The 20,788-nt window shown below is 42.3% G+C and overlaps 3 protein-coding genes across 3 annotated transcripts in view; 2 read left to right on the top strand and 1 right to left on the bottom strand.

The window, feature by feature from the left end:
* LOC136426462 (platelet binding protein GspB-like) overlaps positions 1–19,386 on the top strand; it is a 505,111-nt gene extending 485,725 nt beyond the window's left edge. Inside the window, exons 38-39 of the mRNA XM_066415126.1 lie at positions 812–1,829; positions 19,096–19,386. Of these exons, the coding sequence (XP_066271223.1) occupies positions 812–957 (146 nt within the window). The 3' untranslated portion in view covers positions 958–1,829; positions 19,096–19,386. The remainder of the gene's footprint in view (positions 1–811; positions 1,830–19,095) is intronic.
* LOC136426461 (loricrin-like) lies at positions 6,640–7,725 on the bottom strand. Its single transcript, XM_066415125.1, has one exon. The coding sequence runs from the start codon at positions 7,723–7,725 to the stop codon at positions 6,640–6,642; it is 1,086 nt and encodes a 361-aa protein (XP_066271222.1).
* Positions 8,091–18,687, top strand: LOC136426460 (laminin subunit alpha-1-like). The gene is made up of 7 exons (XM_066415124.1): positions 8,091–8,104; positions 8,736–8,949; positions 14,298–14,462; positions 15,200–15,377; positions 17,286–17,413; positions 17,921–18,158; positions 18,542–18,687. The coding sequence occupies exons 1-7, from the start codon at positions 8,091–8,093 to the stop codon at positions 18,685–18,687; spliced, it is 1,083 nt and encodes a 360-aa protein (XP_066271221.1).
* Positions 19,387–20,788: the final 1,402 nt, after the last annotated feature.

The following is a 20,788-nucleotide window of genomic DNA, read 5'->3' as shown; positions in this document are numbered from 1 at the left end:
CCATTTCCAAAATCATATCCAGTTGCTTCAGTAACTGCTATTTGGCATATCTTATTACCTAGGTCTCTTTAGTTATCGTTATCGATAACTAAAGAAACAAATCGATCCATAAATGAAACCAATACATCGATAAATCAATTTATAATTTGGAAAATCAATAAATCATTTGAGAAATACCTTGATTACCTTTGTTTATCCTTGAATTTTCTATTAACCTTAGAATTTCATCCTAGGGTTTAAACATGGTGATACATATACACTTTAAATTATATGTTAAGCAGTGAAATGTGGATTCTGATGTGCATGCACAAAGGTGAAATAGTGTTTGATATGAATTGATATACTGTAAATTTTGATTTGTTAATGATAACTTAATTCTAGATAATTTAACGGTCACAAGTTGACCGCTAAAATTTCATCATTACAAATACTTGATTACTAACATTTCAAACACTGATGTTTGTTCCCACCACTAGAATTAAATGCTGTGAACTACTCCCTTTCCGACCAATTGCTAAGATTACCAACTGCAATATCAAATGAATTTACAGTAATTGCATTCAGTGCCAACTTTAGTGTACCGGTGAATGGTGAGACCTACATGATACTAACTTCTGCTTAAGTATTTATGTAGTCTTTTATTTATTTATTAAATTTCACAGAATGAAATTCGAGAGGTGTTGGCAACAGGATCGATGCATCCTTTACAAGGCCAACACCTCCAGAGTACATTTAAAAACAAAGAAAGAATCATCACTAATATAATATCACAATGCATTCAAGTCTTGTATCTTCTTGTATCCGTTCGCAGCTGCCGTCTCCTTGGCTTCCCCAGGCCTGACGCAGACGCCCTTCAGGGGCTGCCTGGAGTCCGTGGAGTTTGCAGGAGAAACACTGGACTTCCGACAGGCCGGACCAACAGAGCACGTCACCTCAGGCTGTCCAGCAAAGCCTTAACACGGCACCAACCACTGGCCTGCCCTTTGAGATATTCAGATAAATAGAGGCCATACTTGCATATTTTGACCACAACTGCACTGCTGAAATGAATTTCAAAGCCTTTGTCACCCATTTACAGTAGATTTTATTTCATGCCATGATACTCAAATGAAAATGTCAGTCTTAGATTTTGGTTGTTTTGCTTAAAGGCATCCAGAGCATTTTATGAGGCTTGAAACTTGAATAGAAAAACTCCAATTTCTAGTCATTCCTACACATGGTAAGTTTCAATAACACTTTACCATTACACATCGACATTAAAGGAGCAAAGATACGATGTCGTTCTGTGGTGAGAAATGATAGAAAATCCAAGCCCTAATAGACTGATCCTGACTGTCCATCACAATTAGCGGTTCGACCAATGAGAGAGTGACTGCATGTCCGTCAAATATTTGCATCTTTATGCTTTAATTTTGCATTTCTACGTTTTGACGGAGGTGGGCGGGGCTATGGTATCGGTTTATTTACACTAGGCGCGTGAAACTATAAGAACACCATGTAGCTTGTTTTTGTGTCGCTTTTGAGCACTTTTGATAAGAAATCCGCACGCAAATGTGGTAAACAGTGGCATTAAATGTCAATCTCATAAAGTTTACAACTACTAGCGTGTTTCCAGTTTTCAAGCCTCATAAAATGCTCTGGGTGCCTTTAACTGCTAAACTGCCTTTAGGTATAACGCACCAGTTTTGTACAGTAGGTACAAGATGTGTAAGATTGGACTGTAAGTTTTTATCCATTCTACTAAGTGTGGCAGTACGGCTTTACGTCCCATCCAAAAGCACATTCTTAATCAAAGCTTTAGGTACTCATTTTCACCTGAGTCAAGTGAGGTTTTAAGTGCATTTCCTAAGGGCCCAACACTGGGGCCTGCTAGGGACTCGAACCCAGAACCTTTAGAGTCAGTGGCCATGTAAACAAATCGTTACAAGATAGACAGTAATACAAAGAGCATTCTTGTGCTTGAATAGGATTAATTGTTATAGACGTACAGCAAAGTTATAAGACACGTCTTAAGGGCATCTTCATCTCATTCTGCATAGATCATAAGCTGAATGTTTTGTTTCATCTTCAGATGTGACAAAAGAATGTTATATGTAGTTCTTGATGCAATAAAGTGTGGATGTTGATGAAATAAAGGTGTGAATTTTTTGTCTTGCAAATGAGTAGTTTCTATCAATGTGGGCAGTCATAACCTTTCCTGCTTTGTGCAACATTTTGCTATCGATGAACTGCCAAACATATTTCCGAAAATAATTTCATCAGATAGGATATTGGAGATTCTTAACCGAGACGAGGGGGGATACAAACTTAGCCACGTTTGGGACAGTGTTCTCATCACAAAAGCGCCGCCTACATCGACTACTTATAGCGGTGAGAAGCAGTACTCCAGTCAGAAGCTCTGAAGAAGGTGTATGACAGACACCGAAACGTCAGCAGGTGAGGATTACTGCGGCCTTGCAAATGAGCATGCAATATTACAGAGTACCCTAGTCGCAGAGCGACCAAAGATCTGCCAGATCACAAACTTCATAGATAGGTCAAATATTTTTACGTTGTGTGGGTTTAGCTTTCTTTTAAAACTTAAGGTTTTAGGCCCGAGGTTTCAGGTCGGAGGGTTTAGGCCCGCAGTTTGAGTTCTCAGTCCCGGGGTAGGCTAGAGCTCGGATGCGACGGGCTCCGATACCTGCCCATTTAGTAAGCCTGACCCAAACATGAGGGCCTGCATGCCCTTTTTCGTAAGGCGTAATTAGCCCTTTTCGTCTTCGTAATCCGTAGGCAGTCGCCCAAAATCAAAGTAATTCGTAGTCAGTACATAAGCCGTAACACGTAATTGGTCGTTTTCTTTCTACGTAAACCGTAACAGTTACCTTTATGCAACGTAAAGCGTAATCCATAAATTGCTAGTAAAGCGTAGGCTGATTTCAAAATGGTCCAATCCACAAGCGAGCGCCTCACATTATCATGTCCGCGTGTCACTCCCATGTCAGAGGTGACTCACAATAAGCTCCAGAGCGACCAGACAGGTTCTACTTCATTTCATGCAGGAGTAATACAGTGGCGGATCATCACTAAGATATCTCTAACATTGTCGTCCGATTTGTGCCTCACAGGTGGGAATACATTTACTTTACAAATTCTAGATCTTTGAGGAATGTTTGCATTGCGACATAGAAATCTATCTATCTATCTATCTATCTATCTATCTATCTATCTATCTATCTATCTATCTATCTATCTATCTATCTATCTATCTATCTATCTGTCTATCTATCTATCTATCTATCTATCTATCTATCTAACTATCTATCTATCTTTCTATCTATCTATCAATCTCTCTCTCTCTCTCTCTCTCTCTCTCTCTCTCTCTATATATATATATATATATATAAAAGAGTGTTCGCCATGTTACCATGTTGTCCTTGGTAATGTTAGAGCCATGACATGGTACAATGAGACTGAACTTCCTTAAGATACGTTGGAGTGAAGTTGGGAGAACTTCAAAGTATGTGATAGCATATAGGTCCCTTGTCACATTACTAATTTCTAAATACATGAACATAATTCCACCATCAAATATCTTCATACATAAGCAAGCTGTGGTGTTTATCGGGATCAAATGTGGCCTCGCATGTCAGATGTGAAAGTTCGTAGGTCAATAGTGCCTCTTCATTAGAAGTAAAAAAACAGGTTAGACTCCATTTGATACAGATGTCATTGCGTGTGACCTCACGCTAGTCTGGACTTCGTCATTATCACTCATGCGTTTAATGCAAAGAACTAGATTAAGGTGCTTTTCAAGTCATCTTCAAGAGGCTAAATATCACCAGCTTTGACGCAAGCTAAGAGTTCAGCCGCTAGGTGTGTGAGCTTTGACTCAGAATTTAGAGTAGGGCGTAGAGAGGCTGACTGAATTCAGCGTCATATGTAGCTAACGTAATTCGTAATCGGCGGCGAAAATGTTGCGTTATTCGTGATCACGAGTCTCATGACTCGTGTCCCGTAAACAATCTTATTGTTGAAAGTATTTGAGGACTGGAGGAGGAGGGTTATGGCCATCCGTGACACACGCCAAGATGATGATGATGATGATTTTCTCACAAATAATAACTTTTCCTTCTGTCTAAAATCCTTTTCCCGTGTCTGTGATTCCAGTTTGCGAATCCAGTTTTTCAAACATTATATCGAACAACATGCCCCACCTTGTATAGAATGACTAACGTTCATTGCGAGTAATTCCCTCCTTCATGAAGACGCCTCTGCCATGTATTGCATAATTGACAACAAGTCCGGCTGTACAATTGCCCCAGAATAGATACTGTTTTTTCTAAGATTTTTTTTTAAACCTCATATTTTTGTGGCCATGGCTATTTCTCTGTTTCTTCACATGATTATTTGAAATCAACATGCAAATCAAAGAAGCTCTGCCTTTGTTTGCTACCGCACCACCTGCAGTACACATGGCATAAAGCGGCATTTCACAAACTGGTGTCATATTACAAAATTTAGGAAACACTTCCCTCCTTCAACTTTAATCCTGATTAAACTAGCCAAGAATAATCTGCATAAAATGCGCACTGCCAGCGATGAATGAAATGTATCTCAGAAACACAGTCGCCGTTCTTCAGCTGGATGAACCCGTTGTGTTTCTGTAAAATGTATCATATTGTCCGTGTTACATTGCTTATTGTACCCATGTTTTCACAACTTTAGCGACAGGGCTGTATGTTGTCATATCCTCCTCCGTGGTCCGTTCATACTCACTAAAACGTACTAGGCAGTGTTCCCTTGTACTTTCAGCTGGTCCACAGTGCAGAAACATGTGGAAGGAGCTTCTCCTGTTCGTATGTGTCGTCACGGCTGCCCCGGCAGGTACGTTAGGTAACACTGTTAAGTCTGTTTGTTTATTTGGACACTGTATGTAGAAAATGCAAAGCACATTTTCTACTTGCCGTTCTAGCCAACAACATAAACAAACAAAAAGAGTTCCGCGACCTCATACCTTCGCCAAATGATTTTAACCCTTTTGACTGACGTATCAGGAGTGTTTCTCATCAATTATAAATCATACCAGTTGATCTTCTTCACCCAAAAAAACAAAAGTATGAGCTTAGCAAAGAAGGTTATGCTAACAAAGTAACATTTATCAGGAATTATGCAAATGAGGTCCTTATTAGCATAATTTGATTCAACGATGTTCACATTCACATAACTTCCAAATGACACAAGTATGAAATTGCCATCATTTACCTGTATGGAATTATAGTAGTTTCTCAGTAATTATGCAAATTAGGCCCACATTTGCAAAATTCCTCAGTAACAAATGTCACATATTTCAATAGTCATATCATGGAACACAGCGGGTTTTTAAAATTGCCTCATTAATTATGCAAATTAGAATCTCATTTGCATAATTATTGTCCAATCATACAAAGCATCACGTAAACTATCTACATACCAAAAATTAACATCCATCAAGCCCATCTTGAGTTATAGTATTTTCTCATTGATTATGCAAATGAGGTCTTCATTTGCATAATTGATATCTATTAATATTTCTCTCTTGTTCAGTTACATATGTCACATGTTTGAGAGTCCTATCGTGGAATTTGGCGGATGTATAAAATTTCCTCATTAATTATGCAAAGTATCTAATCATGTACATCATCACTCAAGCTATCTACTTACCAAAAATCATAACCGTCCATCAAGCCCTTCTTGAGTTATTCCCTTTCAAAGTCTGAACCAAAACCTGCTCCTGCAGTTCCAAAAAAAGCAGCTAGGGGGCCAAAACCTATACCACTTACTCTCTGTCCAAAGAGCTATCTACCACTCAAAAATCAGTTCCATAGTTTGTCCAGAACACGAGATATCGAAACAGGAAGTTCCGCTGCAGTACCGTAACAAGCCGCTAGGGGACCCAAAATCTACTCATTTCCAAGTCTCATCAAGACCTACCCACCTACCAAATATCAAGACAATCCATCCAAGCCTTCTCGAGTTATGCTGTACATTACACACATACATACATACAAACGCTAGCCTCTGCATAACCTTCTCGGCGAAGGTAACAACAACACTACTTTGGAATAGTTTTCTCCCGTAACGTTATAACGTTATACATATTAAAATTTCTTCTGCATTCTAGCGCACAACCAACCTACCTTCGCGGATCCAGCTGCAGAGGAAGTTAGCGGGAAGGTTTGTTTATTTCTTTGATATGTCCATTAGTAAGATATATAATTACTATTCGTCCTATACTATGAAACCGGTTAACCATAGATACATTTAGAATGACAGAATTACACATAGCTCAATCTTACTCAACCTTAAACGAATAACAGTTAATTGAGGCTGCAGAATTACTCAGCAAACCTAACGTTGATATTGAGAACTAAATGTAAAATGTCAGCTCAGAGCTCAGAATATTTACATGTTTACATCTTGTGTTTTCCGCCACCATACGCCTAAACCGGATCCGCTGTGTTTGTGTACTTTTTAACATCCCTTAGTTGTTGTTGTGGTGCTCACCTTGTAGTGCCTAGTGGCACAGTAGCAGGTATATGGTTACAGGGAGGGATTGCTTGGCTCCATTTCCTAAAACCTTCCTTAATGCACAAGCGTTTGACATTGCAATGGAAATTAATAGGTAATCTGTTGTAGGATGAGTAAAAGAAGCAGTGGGCATTCGAGCCTACCATTCAACGCTGTTATCTGGTCCCCCACACAGAACGTCACCGCTCCCACCACGCCCCCTCCCGGCACGACAGTGGCACCTCCACAGAACGTCACCGCTCCCACCACGCCCCCTCCCGGCCCGACAGTGGTACCTCCACAGAACGTCACCGCTCCCACCACGCCCTCTCCCGGCCCGACAGTGGTACCTCCACAGAACGTCACCGCTCCCACCACGCCCCCTCCCGGCCCGACAGTGGTACCTCCACAGAACGTCACCGCTCCCACCACGCCCTCTCCCGGCCCGACAGTGGTACCTCCACAGAACGTCACCGCTCCCACCACGCCCCCTCCCGGCCCGACAGTGGTACCTCCACAGAACGTCACCGCTCCCACCACGCCCTCTCCCGGCCCGACAGTGGCACCTCCACAGAACGTCACCGCTCCCACCACGCCCCCTCCCGGCCCGACAGTGGTACCTCCACAGAACGTCACCGCTCCCACCACGCCCTCTCCCGGCCCGACAGTGGCACCTCCACAGAACGTCACCGCTCCCACCACGCCCTCTCCCGGCCCGACAGTGGCACCTCCACAGAACGTCACCGCTCCCACCACGCCCCCTCCCGGCCCGACAGTGGTACCTCCACAGAACGTCACCGCTCCCACCACGCCCTCTCCCGGCCCGACAGTGGCACCTCCACAGAACGTCACCGCTCCCACCACGCCCTCTCCCGGCCCGACAGTGGCACCTCCACAGAACGTCACCGCTCCCACCACGCCCTCTCCCGGCCCGACAGTGGCACCTCCACAGAACGTCACCGCTCCCACCACGCCCTCTCCCGGCCCGACAGTGGCACCTCCACAGAACGTCACCGCTCCCACCACGCCCCCTCCCGGCCCGACAGTGGCACCTCCCAGTTGTGCGGACCCGTTCCAGCCGGCGTACAGCGGGGAGGGCGTGAACTTTGGTCGCCATGTCCTCAGCTTCGTCGTCTTCGATTTGACCCCTAAGACGATGAGAGAGTACTTCAGGACGAGGTGAGTCTTATTCATCTTTGTTCCTTGTAGAACATGGGTCCCACCGCCTGAGATAGACTGCCCGGCACCTCTGACCCGTTGCTGGCACCACCCTTCAGGTCAAATCGACTTGATCTTGATCAGATACTGGGCAACACCCCTCCTGTTTGGGTAAAGCGCCCAGGGGAGAGTGCGCTGCACTGTTATTGTCCTATCAGGTGCAGGAGCACAGCCTCATTGAACTTGGGAGGATCGGCTGTGTCCGTGACGTCCTGAGGTAGTGAGTTCCAGTCTCTCACAGTTTAAGGGTAAAATGAGTATCTATAACAGTCTTTGTGGAATGGCAGAGCCTTATATGAATTTTGATTTGAGTGTCGCGATTGACGCGGTGCAGGCATCAAATGCGTTTCGACCGGTAGGGCTATCTTGTGCTGTCTTGCTTTCTGCAGAACTGTAAGTCTATTTGCTGTCCGTCTATTCTTTAAAGTATCCCACCCCAGATCAGAAACAAGTTTAGTGGCACTATCATGAGTGTAGTATGAATCATGACTTAAGAAGGGCCAGAGGACTGGTGGTAAGCTTGTTGTTACTAAGCACTTTACTTTGTGTACAAAGTATCGCGTTATTTTTTTTTACTACGTTTCTTTATCTCACTGTCAAGTAAAACATTCACTTAACCCTGTTGGTGAAGTTGAAAAAAATACATACTTTTACACAACCTCATGGCCATGTTGCACCAATCAACCTAGATGATGCATTGCTTGTAGTTCTATTAGTTCCAAGGCATTTAATGAATGTTTTACTTACAGACTGACTGTAGTCTGAAAGAAGTCAGAAGTTGCTACAAGATAATTACTTCAGACTTTTGTGATGTTGGCGGAATGAAATTGTGCCTTGTGCAACCAGATGTACATGTACATTTGTAGTTCAGCTTCTAAATGAAAGTTTCTTGTGAGATTAATGAGTCATTATAATTGATTGATTGATTGATTGATTGATTGATTGATTGATTAATTGATTGATTGATTGATTTGTCTGTTCTTCAGCTTTGCCCTGACTTGCCAGTTCCGAGCCGAGGCCCCCGATGGCGTCCTAGTCTACGCTGAAAACTGGGCGACCAAACAGAACTACGTGGCTCTCTACATGTCCGGCGGCTACCTGATCGCGGACATGAAGACTCTGCAGCCAGACAATGGTGCTTACCACAACTTGAAGGTCCACAGTAAATTCGGGAAATACGCAGACGGGACCTGGTGGCAGGTGGGCACTGATGGAATTCTCTTGTCTTTTGCATCATATGAACAGTCCAGGAGGAGATTCTCAGAAGAGGCCTAAAAATTGACAAACGTAGGGTATCTGCTATTAATGGTCTGATTACCTTCGCTGAGATGGTTATGTTTTGCACAGAGTTCGTGTGTGTGTGTGTGTGTGTGTGTGTCCGTCTGTAAACAGTTTAACTCGAGAATGCCTGGATGGACTGTCTTCATACTTGGTATGTGGGTAGGTCTTCTTAAGACTTCAAAATGATTAGATTTTGGGCTCCCTAGCGGCTTGCTATGGTACTGCAGTGGAACTTCAGGTTTGACATCTCGTGCTCTGGACATGCTATGATCATGATTTTCTGAGGGAGAATATGTTGTCTAGTTTTGGGTCCTCTAGCGGCTTCTTTGGAACTGCAGAAGCCAATTTCGTTTCATACTTTCAAAAGGAATAACTCAAGAAGGAGGTGAAGGATCGCCATGTTATTTGGTATATAGATAGCATAAGTGAATAAAAAGACTCTTTTCACACAATCAAGAGATTTTTTCCACCGACGTTTCGGTGACATTCTGTCACCTTCTTCAAGGCAATTCTGATTGGTTCACATAGTAATGCAGCACTGGTATTGCTGTTTGTACATATTAATGAGATGCATTCCCAAACGCAAAGTATTCACATATGTACAATCACAGGGGATGACATCACTGTGCAGTCCCAAACGTTCACATACACAACTATCTATCAAAAAACAATGCAACAACTAGAAAGGCAACATTTGCGAGCAAACACAGCATGTTTAGCCATACTCCTCGCCATGCAAAAAATGGACTGTCCCAAAATAACAATGGACCATTCTAAAATACTTCCACTAAAAAAATGGATCACCCCAGTCCAAAATTGAGTTTAAAAACAATTAGTCTCTCCATACAGGAATGGAGTCTTCCAGTAGCACCTCAACACAATATGGACCAGTCCAAAACCATATCCACATAAACAAATACACTACTGCTAACAAATGGACTTTTTCATAATCACTCCAGCTCAAAATTGCAATAAATAATTAAAGAATCCTCCCCTTGCAAGAATGGGATATCCCGTGCCATCTCTATGTAAACTAGACCAGTCGACAAATATCCGCTCAAAATTACACTCTCGCGCATAATCAACCCAGTTCAAAATTGAATTTAAAAAAATTAACCCCAGGAAAGAATTAAGTTTTCCATAGTATACATAATGATATATATGAGGATTTGACAGGAGAAGAAGGAAATTACCAAAAACAACATATTGCAGCGATAGTATGGGTGAAATATAGAAATGTGACACCCCTTTGTTTGAATGCATGATTCAATAGTATACATTTGGGTTGAAAAAAAACGAAACGAAAAAATTGTTTATTTCAAAAATTGTTTTGAAATGCTGTATGCCAAACATTTAAATGAGGGCCTGTGTACATGACCAAGGCAGACACATGTCAAATTTTGCATCATTTTGGTTTAATACGAGTCAGTTCCAAGTCACCGAGAGGGTTTTAATATAATATTTGTAATATGTTTGAACTATTTTGATTAAAAGAATGTCTAAGTCACAATAGTTCTAAACTGTTCAAACAATAAGAATTGAAACTTATAACATGTTTGAACTTATTTAACATATGTTGGAAACATTTCGAACGTAACTGCACAAAAATCTCTTTATTTAGAACAGTTTCAAACCATCTATCCAAATGTTTCAATGTTCGAACAATTTGTAACAAAAGATTTTCACAATTGCCCCGTAAACGAAGGTGCTAAGTCCTCCTGTGTGTTTCCGTCTATTTTCGGTGGCCGCGCTAGACCACCAGCGGATTTGTTTTGACGGAGCGTCACCCGCGCGCCAGTGTTTTGCCTCGTGTGTAACACGATTCGATTTGCATTACTGACGGGACGAAAATGTTATGATAGAAAAATTCACCCCGTCCCGGCGTCCGTCCCAAAAACATGAACGACATGAAAATATATTTTCTTACAGATTCAATCACGAAAATCAACAGCATGGGATTCCAAATTTTCACAAAGGCCGACCATTTATCATGGTTGAACTTCCTTCCAAGGCGTGCGATAGATAAACATTCCCGGTACATAATAGTACCAGACTAACTACGCAAGCTCATGATAAAAATAGGGAGAATGTTTGTCAGTGAAGTTTGGCCACCAGAGGGTAAGTTCATTTAACGTTACAAGCGCAAACGGGCGAATCATTGACCTTACCGGGGACTGACTCTACTGGCCTAATCATTCCTTTTTTGCCGAATTCTACGATCCATACGCCCGTACGCAGGAAAGCCTGGTGGACGCTACACATCACGGGAGACGCGTGTTGGTCCGAGACAGACAGCGGCGTGCTTTCGATCGCGTAGCGGCGACAATGTGCGGGACCAAAACGCCTGTCCCCAGTGAGACCGTGTGTTTTGCGCGGCATGCCCCGAATCCGTCTACCATTGCTGAATGTGGCCCGATTCATAGAGGTCTATTTTGTAAGCATTATTTCATGTACCCCTCAGCGTGAGAATTCCTGGTGCAACAACTTCGCCACATTATATATTCAAGTTTCCCTGCGCACCGCCCTCCTCCCGCCTTTGATGTCTTTGATCATGTATGAAGTCGGCGGCAGAGAGAGATCATCAATCAATTTTGTCAGGAGTTGCGCGCCAGTCTGAGGAGAAACGATCTCCCGTGTTGTGTTGAAGAATTTGGAGTTTGAAAATATCTGGAATAACTAATGCTGAAATAAACATTCACAAAATCATTGATTTAACTTTATTTCTGTTATAAAATTTCCTAAACTGCAGTTTAACCACCCAGTTCAACGGAACATGGTGTTTTCCCGATAATCACGTAAAATGTTTATGTCCGGTCTTTCCTCCTCGTAAGCAAACTTCCAGCTTGTCGCCAAACTTTGCCGAGGCGATAAGTACAAAAGCTGAGCGCGCTCGTTGTTTTGTTGTGCTAGCCATGCAGTGACGAGTCTTCGATTATCTGTAGTTGTTGAAGGACACACAGAAATCTTCGGACTGTAGTTTACCGCTTCGAAGGGCGTGACAGTCAACGGTAGTAAGGTTTGAACGAGCGTTGTGTTTCTCAGCTCACCTCAGTTCCAAACGTAAACAACGGGTGCGGGTTAACGTGAGCGGCGGGGGATTTGTTCGGCTGGCGACACCCCCGTACCGTGCCGGTAGCGTGGTGTGTATCGTGTTTCCTTGAAACGGATTTTTAACAATAGAAAACTAAATCTATTCAAGATTTCTAACAAATTTAATGGAAACTTTTCTGTCCGGCGTAGTAGGATTTTGGGAGTACCCAACCGCGTTCTTCACGTGGAAATTTTTGATACCGCGAAAGTAAACAAAACACCTACGATCGCCTGCCAGGCTTCTCGCGGTGGGGCGTCTTTATTGGTCTATCATTAGGTGCTATCAGCTACTTAGCAGAGACGTGTAAATTGCTTTCGTATGGCTCATTTAACCAATGTTCGAAACTGTACGAACAAAAGATGAATCTATATGTTGTGATAGTTTCGAAACTTATATCAATATTGTACCCGCCGATTTAAATGTTTCAAACATGCTGGAACGCAGTAGAAAATATTTCGAAAGTCAAACAAAGGTTCGAAATTGTTCTAAACATTCACTCATATCAGTTAGGTTGTTGCAAAGGTTTCGAAAATGTTACAACAAAAGGCAACAAACACCCTCTCGGTGACGTGGAATTGACTGGAGATGTGTATCTTTGTTCAAAAATAGTGAACAAAGGAGAGATAGTAAGCACATGTCCTGCGCATTCCCATACCACATTTGGTATGAATACTACAAATGTAGCACACCTGCTCCAGAAATGCAAGACAATTTAATCAACTCAATTGGCCAATCGGGTGGTCGCAAGGCTCACAGCCAATCCAGGTGCAATAGGGGTCAATGACCTATAGGTCATATGAGGAAAATACCCAATGTTCTCCTCAAAATACCCTGCAAAGTCGTATTTTGAAGTAATGTTTGCCAAAAGTGCGAATGGGGTTCTCTGAATATTTGTTCAATGTACCCCCATAGCAAATTTCAGGTCATTTGGATGTATTTCCAGAGCACTGGAGGCCAAAATGTACGTTTTTGGTCAGAAAAATCTCAATAAAATCATTTTCAAGGTCAATATCGGAAAAATTTAAAAACTGTGTATGGGTATTTGCCTAAACTACCTTTGTACCAAATTTCAGGTCATTTGGTCAAAATATGACAGAGATGAATCGATTTGAAGATTTGACAGGAGAAGGAGAAGAAACATGAGTAAAAACAATATGTTTAGCCATACTAGGTATGGCTAAACATAATTATCATCTATTACTTTGCATCTTATACTTTGCGTTTGGGAATGCATCTCATTAATATGTATAAGCAGCAACACCTGTACTGCATTGCTATGTGAACCAGTTAGAATTGCCTTGAAGAAGGTGACAGATGGTCACCAAAACGTCGGTGGAATGAATCTCTTGGTTGTGTAAAAAGAGTCTTTTTATTCAGTGACTTACCAACCTGATGAAACTATTCACAGAGATAGCATAAGTGATGATTGACTAGATCGTATACTGATTATGCAAATCGTATACAGTCGTGGAACTCTACTTATGATAATAACTTCACTGTACGTCCATGTCCGTGGGCTAGTTGTAAACAAAGCCGGCCAACAATGATGACTACCACAACCTGAGAGTCCAGGCTAATGTAAAGGCTAAGCTGACGGAATTGCGTCTCTGTATCAACCCCACCTTGAAGAACATGATTGAAACCGACACGATTTTTTCGATAGCACCCGAAAGATTGTGTGTATGACATGTTGCATTTGAGGGCAATCCTTATTCAAATGTGTGTTTTCTCTAATCTCCAAGCAGATTTACAGCGGTGCAAAAACGTATAAGCTAGCCAGAAAAGGTCCAGTCAGGCACCGGTGCCTGACTGGACCTTCTCTGGCTAGCTTATACGTTTTTGCACCGCTGTAGATCTGCTTGGAGATTATGCTTTCTCGGGTGGGTATGATATAGATAGAACACAACATGGCGTATATACGGAATACACCGTGTTGTATTCTACATATACCAATCATCTGACCAACCAACCAGCCAGCCAGCCAGCCAGCCAACCAACCAACCAACCAACCAACCAACCAACCAACCAACCAACCAACCAACCAACCAACCAACCAACCAACCAACCAACCAATATGTCGAACCTGTCTAAAGCAACCACTTTTTCTTTCCCCTTACGTGGTTGCTGGGACCAGGTTTGACTGTAACTACATAATCTGTCTCCCTTTCCTTACCAGGTGACTGTTCTGCGCATTAATAACTTCCTTGCGATCTTCGTGCCCGAGCGGAGGGACTACCGTAACAACGGCCAGGATCCCGGCACCGAGACTTTGATCGACCTGACCACGCCCCTGTACGTCGGCGGAACAAGCCTTACCATATCCAGACACTTTTTCATCCCGGTAGGTTGCAGTTAATCGTGAATACATTTACAGTCAAACCTGCCTATGCGACCACCTCTTCAACGCGTCCACCTGGCCATGGTGACCGTTTTTTCGTGGTCCCGAAAATTTTCCCCATAGGCACAAGCATTAAGTGGCCTGCGAAAGGCGACCACCTGTCCGACGCGACCGCGACGGCCACGAGTTGGAACCGCACAGAGCACAACCTCTGTCCATGACGACCGTTTTCTTGGGCAGGTTTGACTGTACTTTCATTAGGTTGGTAAGTTGATGGATATTGATTATGATACTACATTTGTATTGACTTGTACATCGATGCAATATTGGACAAAATTGAATCTCAATTCTTTTGCTAGGATTATGTTCCGGTTGTGCTCCCATTTATTAAGCCTGAGTCTCAAGTCTATTTATCGATCCAAAGTGACATAAATCGAACTTGACCATAAGTCAATGACCACTTACATGGCATTGTACTTCTGTCTTTTTAGAGAATGACCAGTTTATCTGTCAAATATTAGTGCTGACTTCTCCGTTTGTGGTCATTCGCTAAAAAGACGGTCCCCTGATGAGCCACAATGACTCCTAAAGGTTTCAGAAAGTTTCCATTCCGCATGTTCAAATTTTACATCCATCACTGTGAAAACATGCCTGATAAAGTAGGGAGCATTTTGGAGAGAGAATAGCACCAGAAAGAAATGTTTTCTTAGAGGACTGTGACGATGATGGTTTTACCTCAGAAAGGTATACATACGGGCTTTGCCGGCTGCATCCGGCTGCTGGAGATCAGCGCAACTCAGCAGATAGGCACATTCACCTTTGACCTTGGGAGTCCGGATTACCAGTACAATGTCGGCCAGTGTTACGAGGCTATTCACCTTGGAACCGCCTTCATTAGCACTGGATATGCCACCAAGGGTAAGCCTGTCTTTCTGCAATATTTACAGATATTCGACGCTACCTTCATTTCCACTTTGGTTTTGTAAAAATGTGTAATTTTCATAGTACTATGTTATTTGTTGAATCGTTGACTTCATTTGATGTTGATTGCTTCTGCCTGTTTTTTTCCCCAACACTGAAAGCTGTCAGTTGGCAATATGTTTCCCCTGGTAAAATAGATAAACAATACAATACAGTATCTCATTATCATCTTTTATCTATTCATTCATTGTTTTGACTCTTCAACAGGCACAGCCAGGGCTGCCCAACTAGCCTGTGGCTATAATTACAAAGGGCTAGCCTTGCTGAAAAAGACATTACAATGAAATTTTTACATGGACAGAATAACGAGCTATAGCAATATTCTAACTAACGTTGGTTGACATAAAATCGCCATTTTCCCGATAATGGTTGATTGAAATCAATCTGGCAGAACAATAAACCATCCTTTTTTCTGTTATTCTGTCAGTATCATGTATTGCCTTTGCACTAATGCTATATATGTTAGATTTTCTCTCTAGTCGTGCTGACACCATAATATTTCAACTTGAAACTACCGTCCGCCGCACGCAGAATGACAGTGCTCTTGGACAGGTGCGAACATTATTCCGCGAGAGAAGATTCGTCATTAATATATGCCGCTAATTAGGTTTTATACAGCAGCTGTTGTGCCCATCTTGACTTGAGGAGAGTACCAAGGTCATATAAACGTGACCAAAGAAAAATAAATACACGACAAAACGGTCGTACCACACACATCAGGCCTTCGGTAACATCCCGTTTGTTGAGTCAGTAGAACGTCACTCAAAGTCGACATCCACCGTCATGGCAACGTGTACATTATTCATGGGAAGTTAGCTGGATGCCGTAGCAATGGTGATACTACTATGTCCATGTGTTCCTTGTTGCGTTAGGAGCAAACTTTGAGGAAAATATCGTCCTCGGAACACTATCACACGCAACATTCAGACAAAATTGTGTTCCTCACAAACCTTTGTCGTCTGCTTGACATCAGGATTCTGGGTAATAATATGGCGGCGGGAAAATACACGTGCCGTAGGTTGTAGCAAGAGGAGTTTTGATGATTGATCACACTTAGAATCCAGTTGCAGGTTAGCGAAAGAGATTGCAATAAGTTGTCTTGTAAATAATTGTGTTTAGCATGGGGATGTGACATTTGTCTTATAAACCAGCGAACAACCGTGTAGTGTGATTCTCCCACGAAGCCCCCAGACTCTGTCAATAAGGGACGGAGAGTTTTTGACGTCGACAACTTCTAATGCATGGTTATCGAAGCTTTTCAGCCAGTGTTCTGAATACGTTAGTCTATCTGGTTTGCATTGCTGGCGTTATAACTGATTTTGCATCTAGCACATATCCCTAAAATACACCGTTTCTACAAATTGCGAATCTAATTACCCCGCGAATTTATGTTAACCGACGTTACATGTACATACTAATGTACATGCATACAATAATTTATTTTATATAAATGATCTTAAAAAATAACGTCAATAATGGTATCTACCTTGAGAGGTCAGAGTCAGTACGTATATATGTATAGGTGGCCGAAACAGTCCCAGAGTTTCCTTTTTACTGAGGCAGTCGTGGGGGCGGTGCGAGTATCAGTGGAGAGGGTGTTCCAGAGTGACGTTGCTCGGTAGAAAAATGTTCTCTGGCCTCTGGTGGTTTTATGTGTGAAATCAAAATAGGCTGCCTACTTCTTACAGAAAAGAGCATGCGGACCCTCAAGATGTTCTGACCCCAGGAATTGGAAACACGAGCTGAACCTTTGCGGCTGCTACCAGTTAGGCCACAGGGACATCCCTTTGCCTTCACTACAAATGAGCTTTTTTGTACCGACGTTTTTCTTTCTCTCCCTTTTAGGCACCTATGTCTGTAAGCCTGGGCTGGACATGAGCGTTCGGTTCAGCACGGTCCAGCGCTCCTTCCTCCTCCTCCTGCTGTTCCAGGATGCTGCAAACTACTTCCTCATGGATGCTGAGGATGGCAGGGTCAGTCAGCTGCATCATTACTATCATTTTCTTAAATTGAGAAATACAGAGACAATATACAGCGATACAGTGTGCTCGCACATAGATAACTACGAAAACTCTTTTTCCATTTCCTTACCTAGCTGTGTAAGACTATATTGCCAAGCGTGCAGTTCGCATCGCGGGGTGTGGCTCTCCCCAAACACTGGACCTCCATCTAACGTCCTATCCGAGGGACGTCCCTAACCCTAGATGAGCTAGGTACCCATTTACACCTGAGTGAAGTGAGGAAAGTCGTGTTAAGTGCCGGGTCGCAAGTTCGGACATGTCTCTGGGCACAACCCGGGATTAGATCCCGGGTCCCATTGTTTGACAGCCGCGCGCTCTACCACTTGCGCCACACGACGCCACGATCACACATTCACACCAGACCTTTGCATGTATAACTCTAAGCATTGTCTTTGTATGTATAACTCTAAGCATTGTCTAATGTACAATGCTAAATCATTTTGATAATTATTCCACCAGATCCGTGTCCATTTGCGTAAGAACGGCATCACCACGACCATCCGCACCACTCACGTTGAGACAGGGTACGAGATTTGTGACGGAGAGTTCCACACGGTGGTCCTCTCATTCAACCTGTCGCGCGTCGGCGTTCTGTTCCTGTCCATCCAACTTGACGATCTGCCGGCGAACCAGTTCCAACAGACGGGCTTCGACGACGTCAACATCGAGGGAGGGCTGTACCTGGGAGGGGCACCAGGTCAGCCGGGCTGCCCATCAATCTGTCTATCAATAAAATCCATTGATGGATTAATAAATAAATAAATCAACATATTAGTCCATAAATAAAAGCAATCAATCAATCAATAAGATCAATCAAGATACAACTTGTGCAAGTTCGTTAGTTTCCTATTCAACTTCAGCTATTCATCCGAAGGGTTCGGCGAAAGGTTTTACATAGTGACACATATAATTTGTAAGTGACATGTGTACTGTAATGTTGACCTGTCAGTTGAAGTGTAATATTCTTTAGCAGTGTGTTCAGTAGTGTGCCTATGTTTAGTAAAAGAGTGTAGCATCGAATGCTGAAAGCTTAATGATAGTAAATTCTGCTGAAAAATTGATGGGTTTATCTGTTTGCAGCCGCTGCCTCCCTGGCTTCCCCTGACCTGAAACAGACGTCCTTCCGGGGTTGCCTGGAGTCGCTGGTGTTCAATGGAGTAACACAGGACTTCCGACAGACCGCTCTAACGGAACACGTCACCTCAGGCTGTCCAGCAAGGCCCTAACACCCCAACTAACCACTTGTAAACTTCATGTTTCGGAGATATTTACATAGCTAAAGGCCATAATTGACTATGGCCATGCCATTGCACTGTCAAAATGAAAGTCTTTGTCTCCAGTTTTTGAGTAGAAATCTATTTCATGCCATAATTTAAAAGTCTCATATTGTACATGTATGTAATTAAGTTTCAGATTTAGCTTGTTTGTTTTGCTTAGCTATTTTTGAATACTAGTAGTTAAAACTGGCTTTAGATATTACACAGTGTCACCAGAGTATGTGCAAGCTGCATAGGATTGGACTGTACGATTTGATCCATTCCAATAAGTAGTAGTGGCCTCTGGCTTTGCGTCCCATCCAAAACGACATCCCTAACTAAAGCTGTAGGTACTCACTTTCACCTGAGTCAAGTGAGGAAATTGGTGTTAAGTGCATTTCTCAAGGGCACAACATTGTGGCCTGCTAGGGATTCGAACGAAGAACCTTAGATTCAGCGGCCATGTAAACGAATCGTTACAATAAAATACAGTAAGAGCATTCTTGTGCTTGAATAAGATTGTTATAGACTACAGCAAAGTTATAAGACATATCTTAAGGGCAACTTCATCTCGTTCTACATAGATAATTAGCTAAATGTTTTGTTTCAACTTCAGATGTGACAAAAGCATGTTTCTTGGTGAAATAAATGAGTTGGCAATTGTGTGGATGGTTTGTCTTGCACATGCGTAGTTCCTGCCAATGTTTTGTGCAAACATTTTGTTATCGATGGGCTGCCAAAAGTAGGTATTTCAATATTTCAAACCGTATTTCATAAAATTCTAAATTAAGTCATTTATTTATTTATTCATTATAACTGTTAAATAGGCTTTTCAATATTTCAAATCAGATTTTGTAAAATTCAAAATATAATGTATCTTTTTTTCATATTCATCGAATTCATTATGATGTTATCTGTGTTCACAAGTTATCACCAATCACATCGTTCTTAGTTGAAACAAAAAAGCTTATTCGGAAGTTTGGAATGTATTAATACATATAATTTTCTGTGGCTATAACCATGGAATAAATCTACCTCGTTCACTTCGCTCATTCGGTGGATACATTCGGTGGTAATAGCAAATGACCAAGCGTTATGACACCATATACACCGAGGGATAGGCGGGTCATTAACTTACAGAATGAGGTGCCTCTATCACAAGTATGGGTAACAAAAATATGGTTTTCTGAGCTTACTATCATTCTTATTGAATGAAGTATTTCGCCCTGAGAATACAATGATTTACATAATCGTGCTTGGACGTGACCGTATAGTATTAGATTTTGTCAATATAGATTCGGAGAATGGCATACTCCAACAAGTACAAAAGTCCCTTTAGAAGTCATGAACATTATAACATTCTACGAACAGGTTCATCAAAGTTTATTTTTCTGTTATGAATGATCAGTTATTGATGGTGCTAAGTGTTGTAAAACCGAAATAAACCTGCACAATTTAGGAGGGCCTGCATGCCCTTTTTGGTAAGGCGTAATTCAGCCTTTTTCGTCTTCGTAATCCGTAGGCAGTCGCCCAAACCCAACGTAATTCGTAGTCAGTACATAAGCCGTAACACGTATTTAAATTGGTCGCTTTCTTTCTACGTAAACCGTAACAGTTACCTTTATGCAACGTAAAGCGTAATCCATAAATTGCTAGTAAAGCGTAGGCTGATTTTAAAATGGTCCAATCCACAAGCGAGCGCCTCTCATTATCAGGTCTGCGCGTCACTCCCATGTCAGAGGTGACTCACAATAAGCTCCAGAGCGACCAGACAGGTTCTGCTTCATTTCATGCAGGAGTAATACCGTGGCGGATCGTCACTAAGATATCTCTAACATTGTCGTCTGATTTGTGCCTCACAGGTGGGAATACATTTATCGTACAAATTCTAGATCTTTGAGGAATGTTTTCATTGCGACAGAGAAATTTGTATATATATATAAAAGAGCGTACGCCAGGTTACCATGTTGTCCTTGGTAGAGCTATGACATGGTACAATGAGACCGTACTTCCTTTAAATACGTTGGAGTGGAGTTGGGAGAACTTCAACTTATGTGATAGCATATAGGTC

Source organism: Branchiostoma lanceolatum, chromosome 2 (assembly GCF_035083965.1).
Source record: "Branchiostoma lanceolatum isolate klBraLanc5 chromosome 2, klBraLanc5.hap2, whole genome shotgun sequence".
Classification (NCBI taxonomy): domain Eukaryota; kingdom Metazoa; phylum Chordata; class Leptocardii; order Amphioxiformes; family Branchiostomatidae; genus Branchiostoma; species Branchiostoma lanceolatum.
This window is presented reverse-complemented; position numbering and strand designations above follow the sequence as displayed.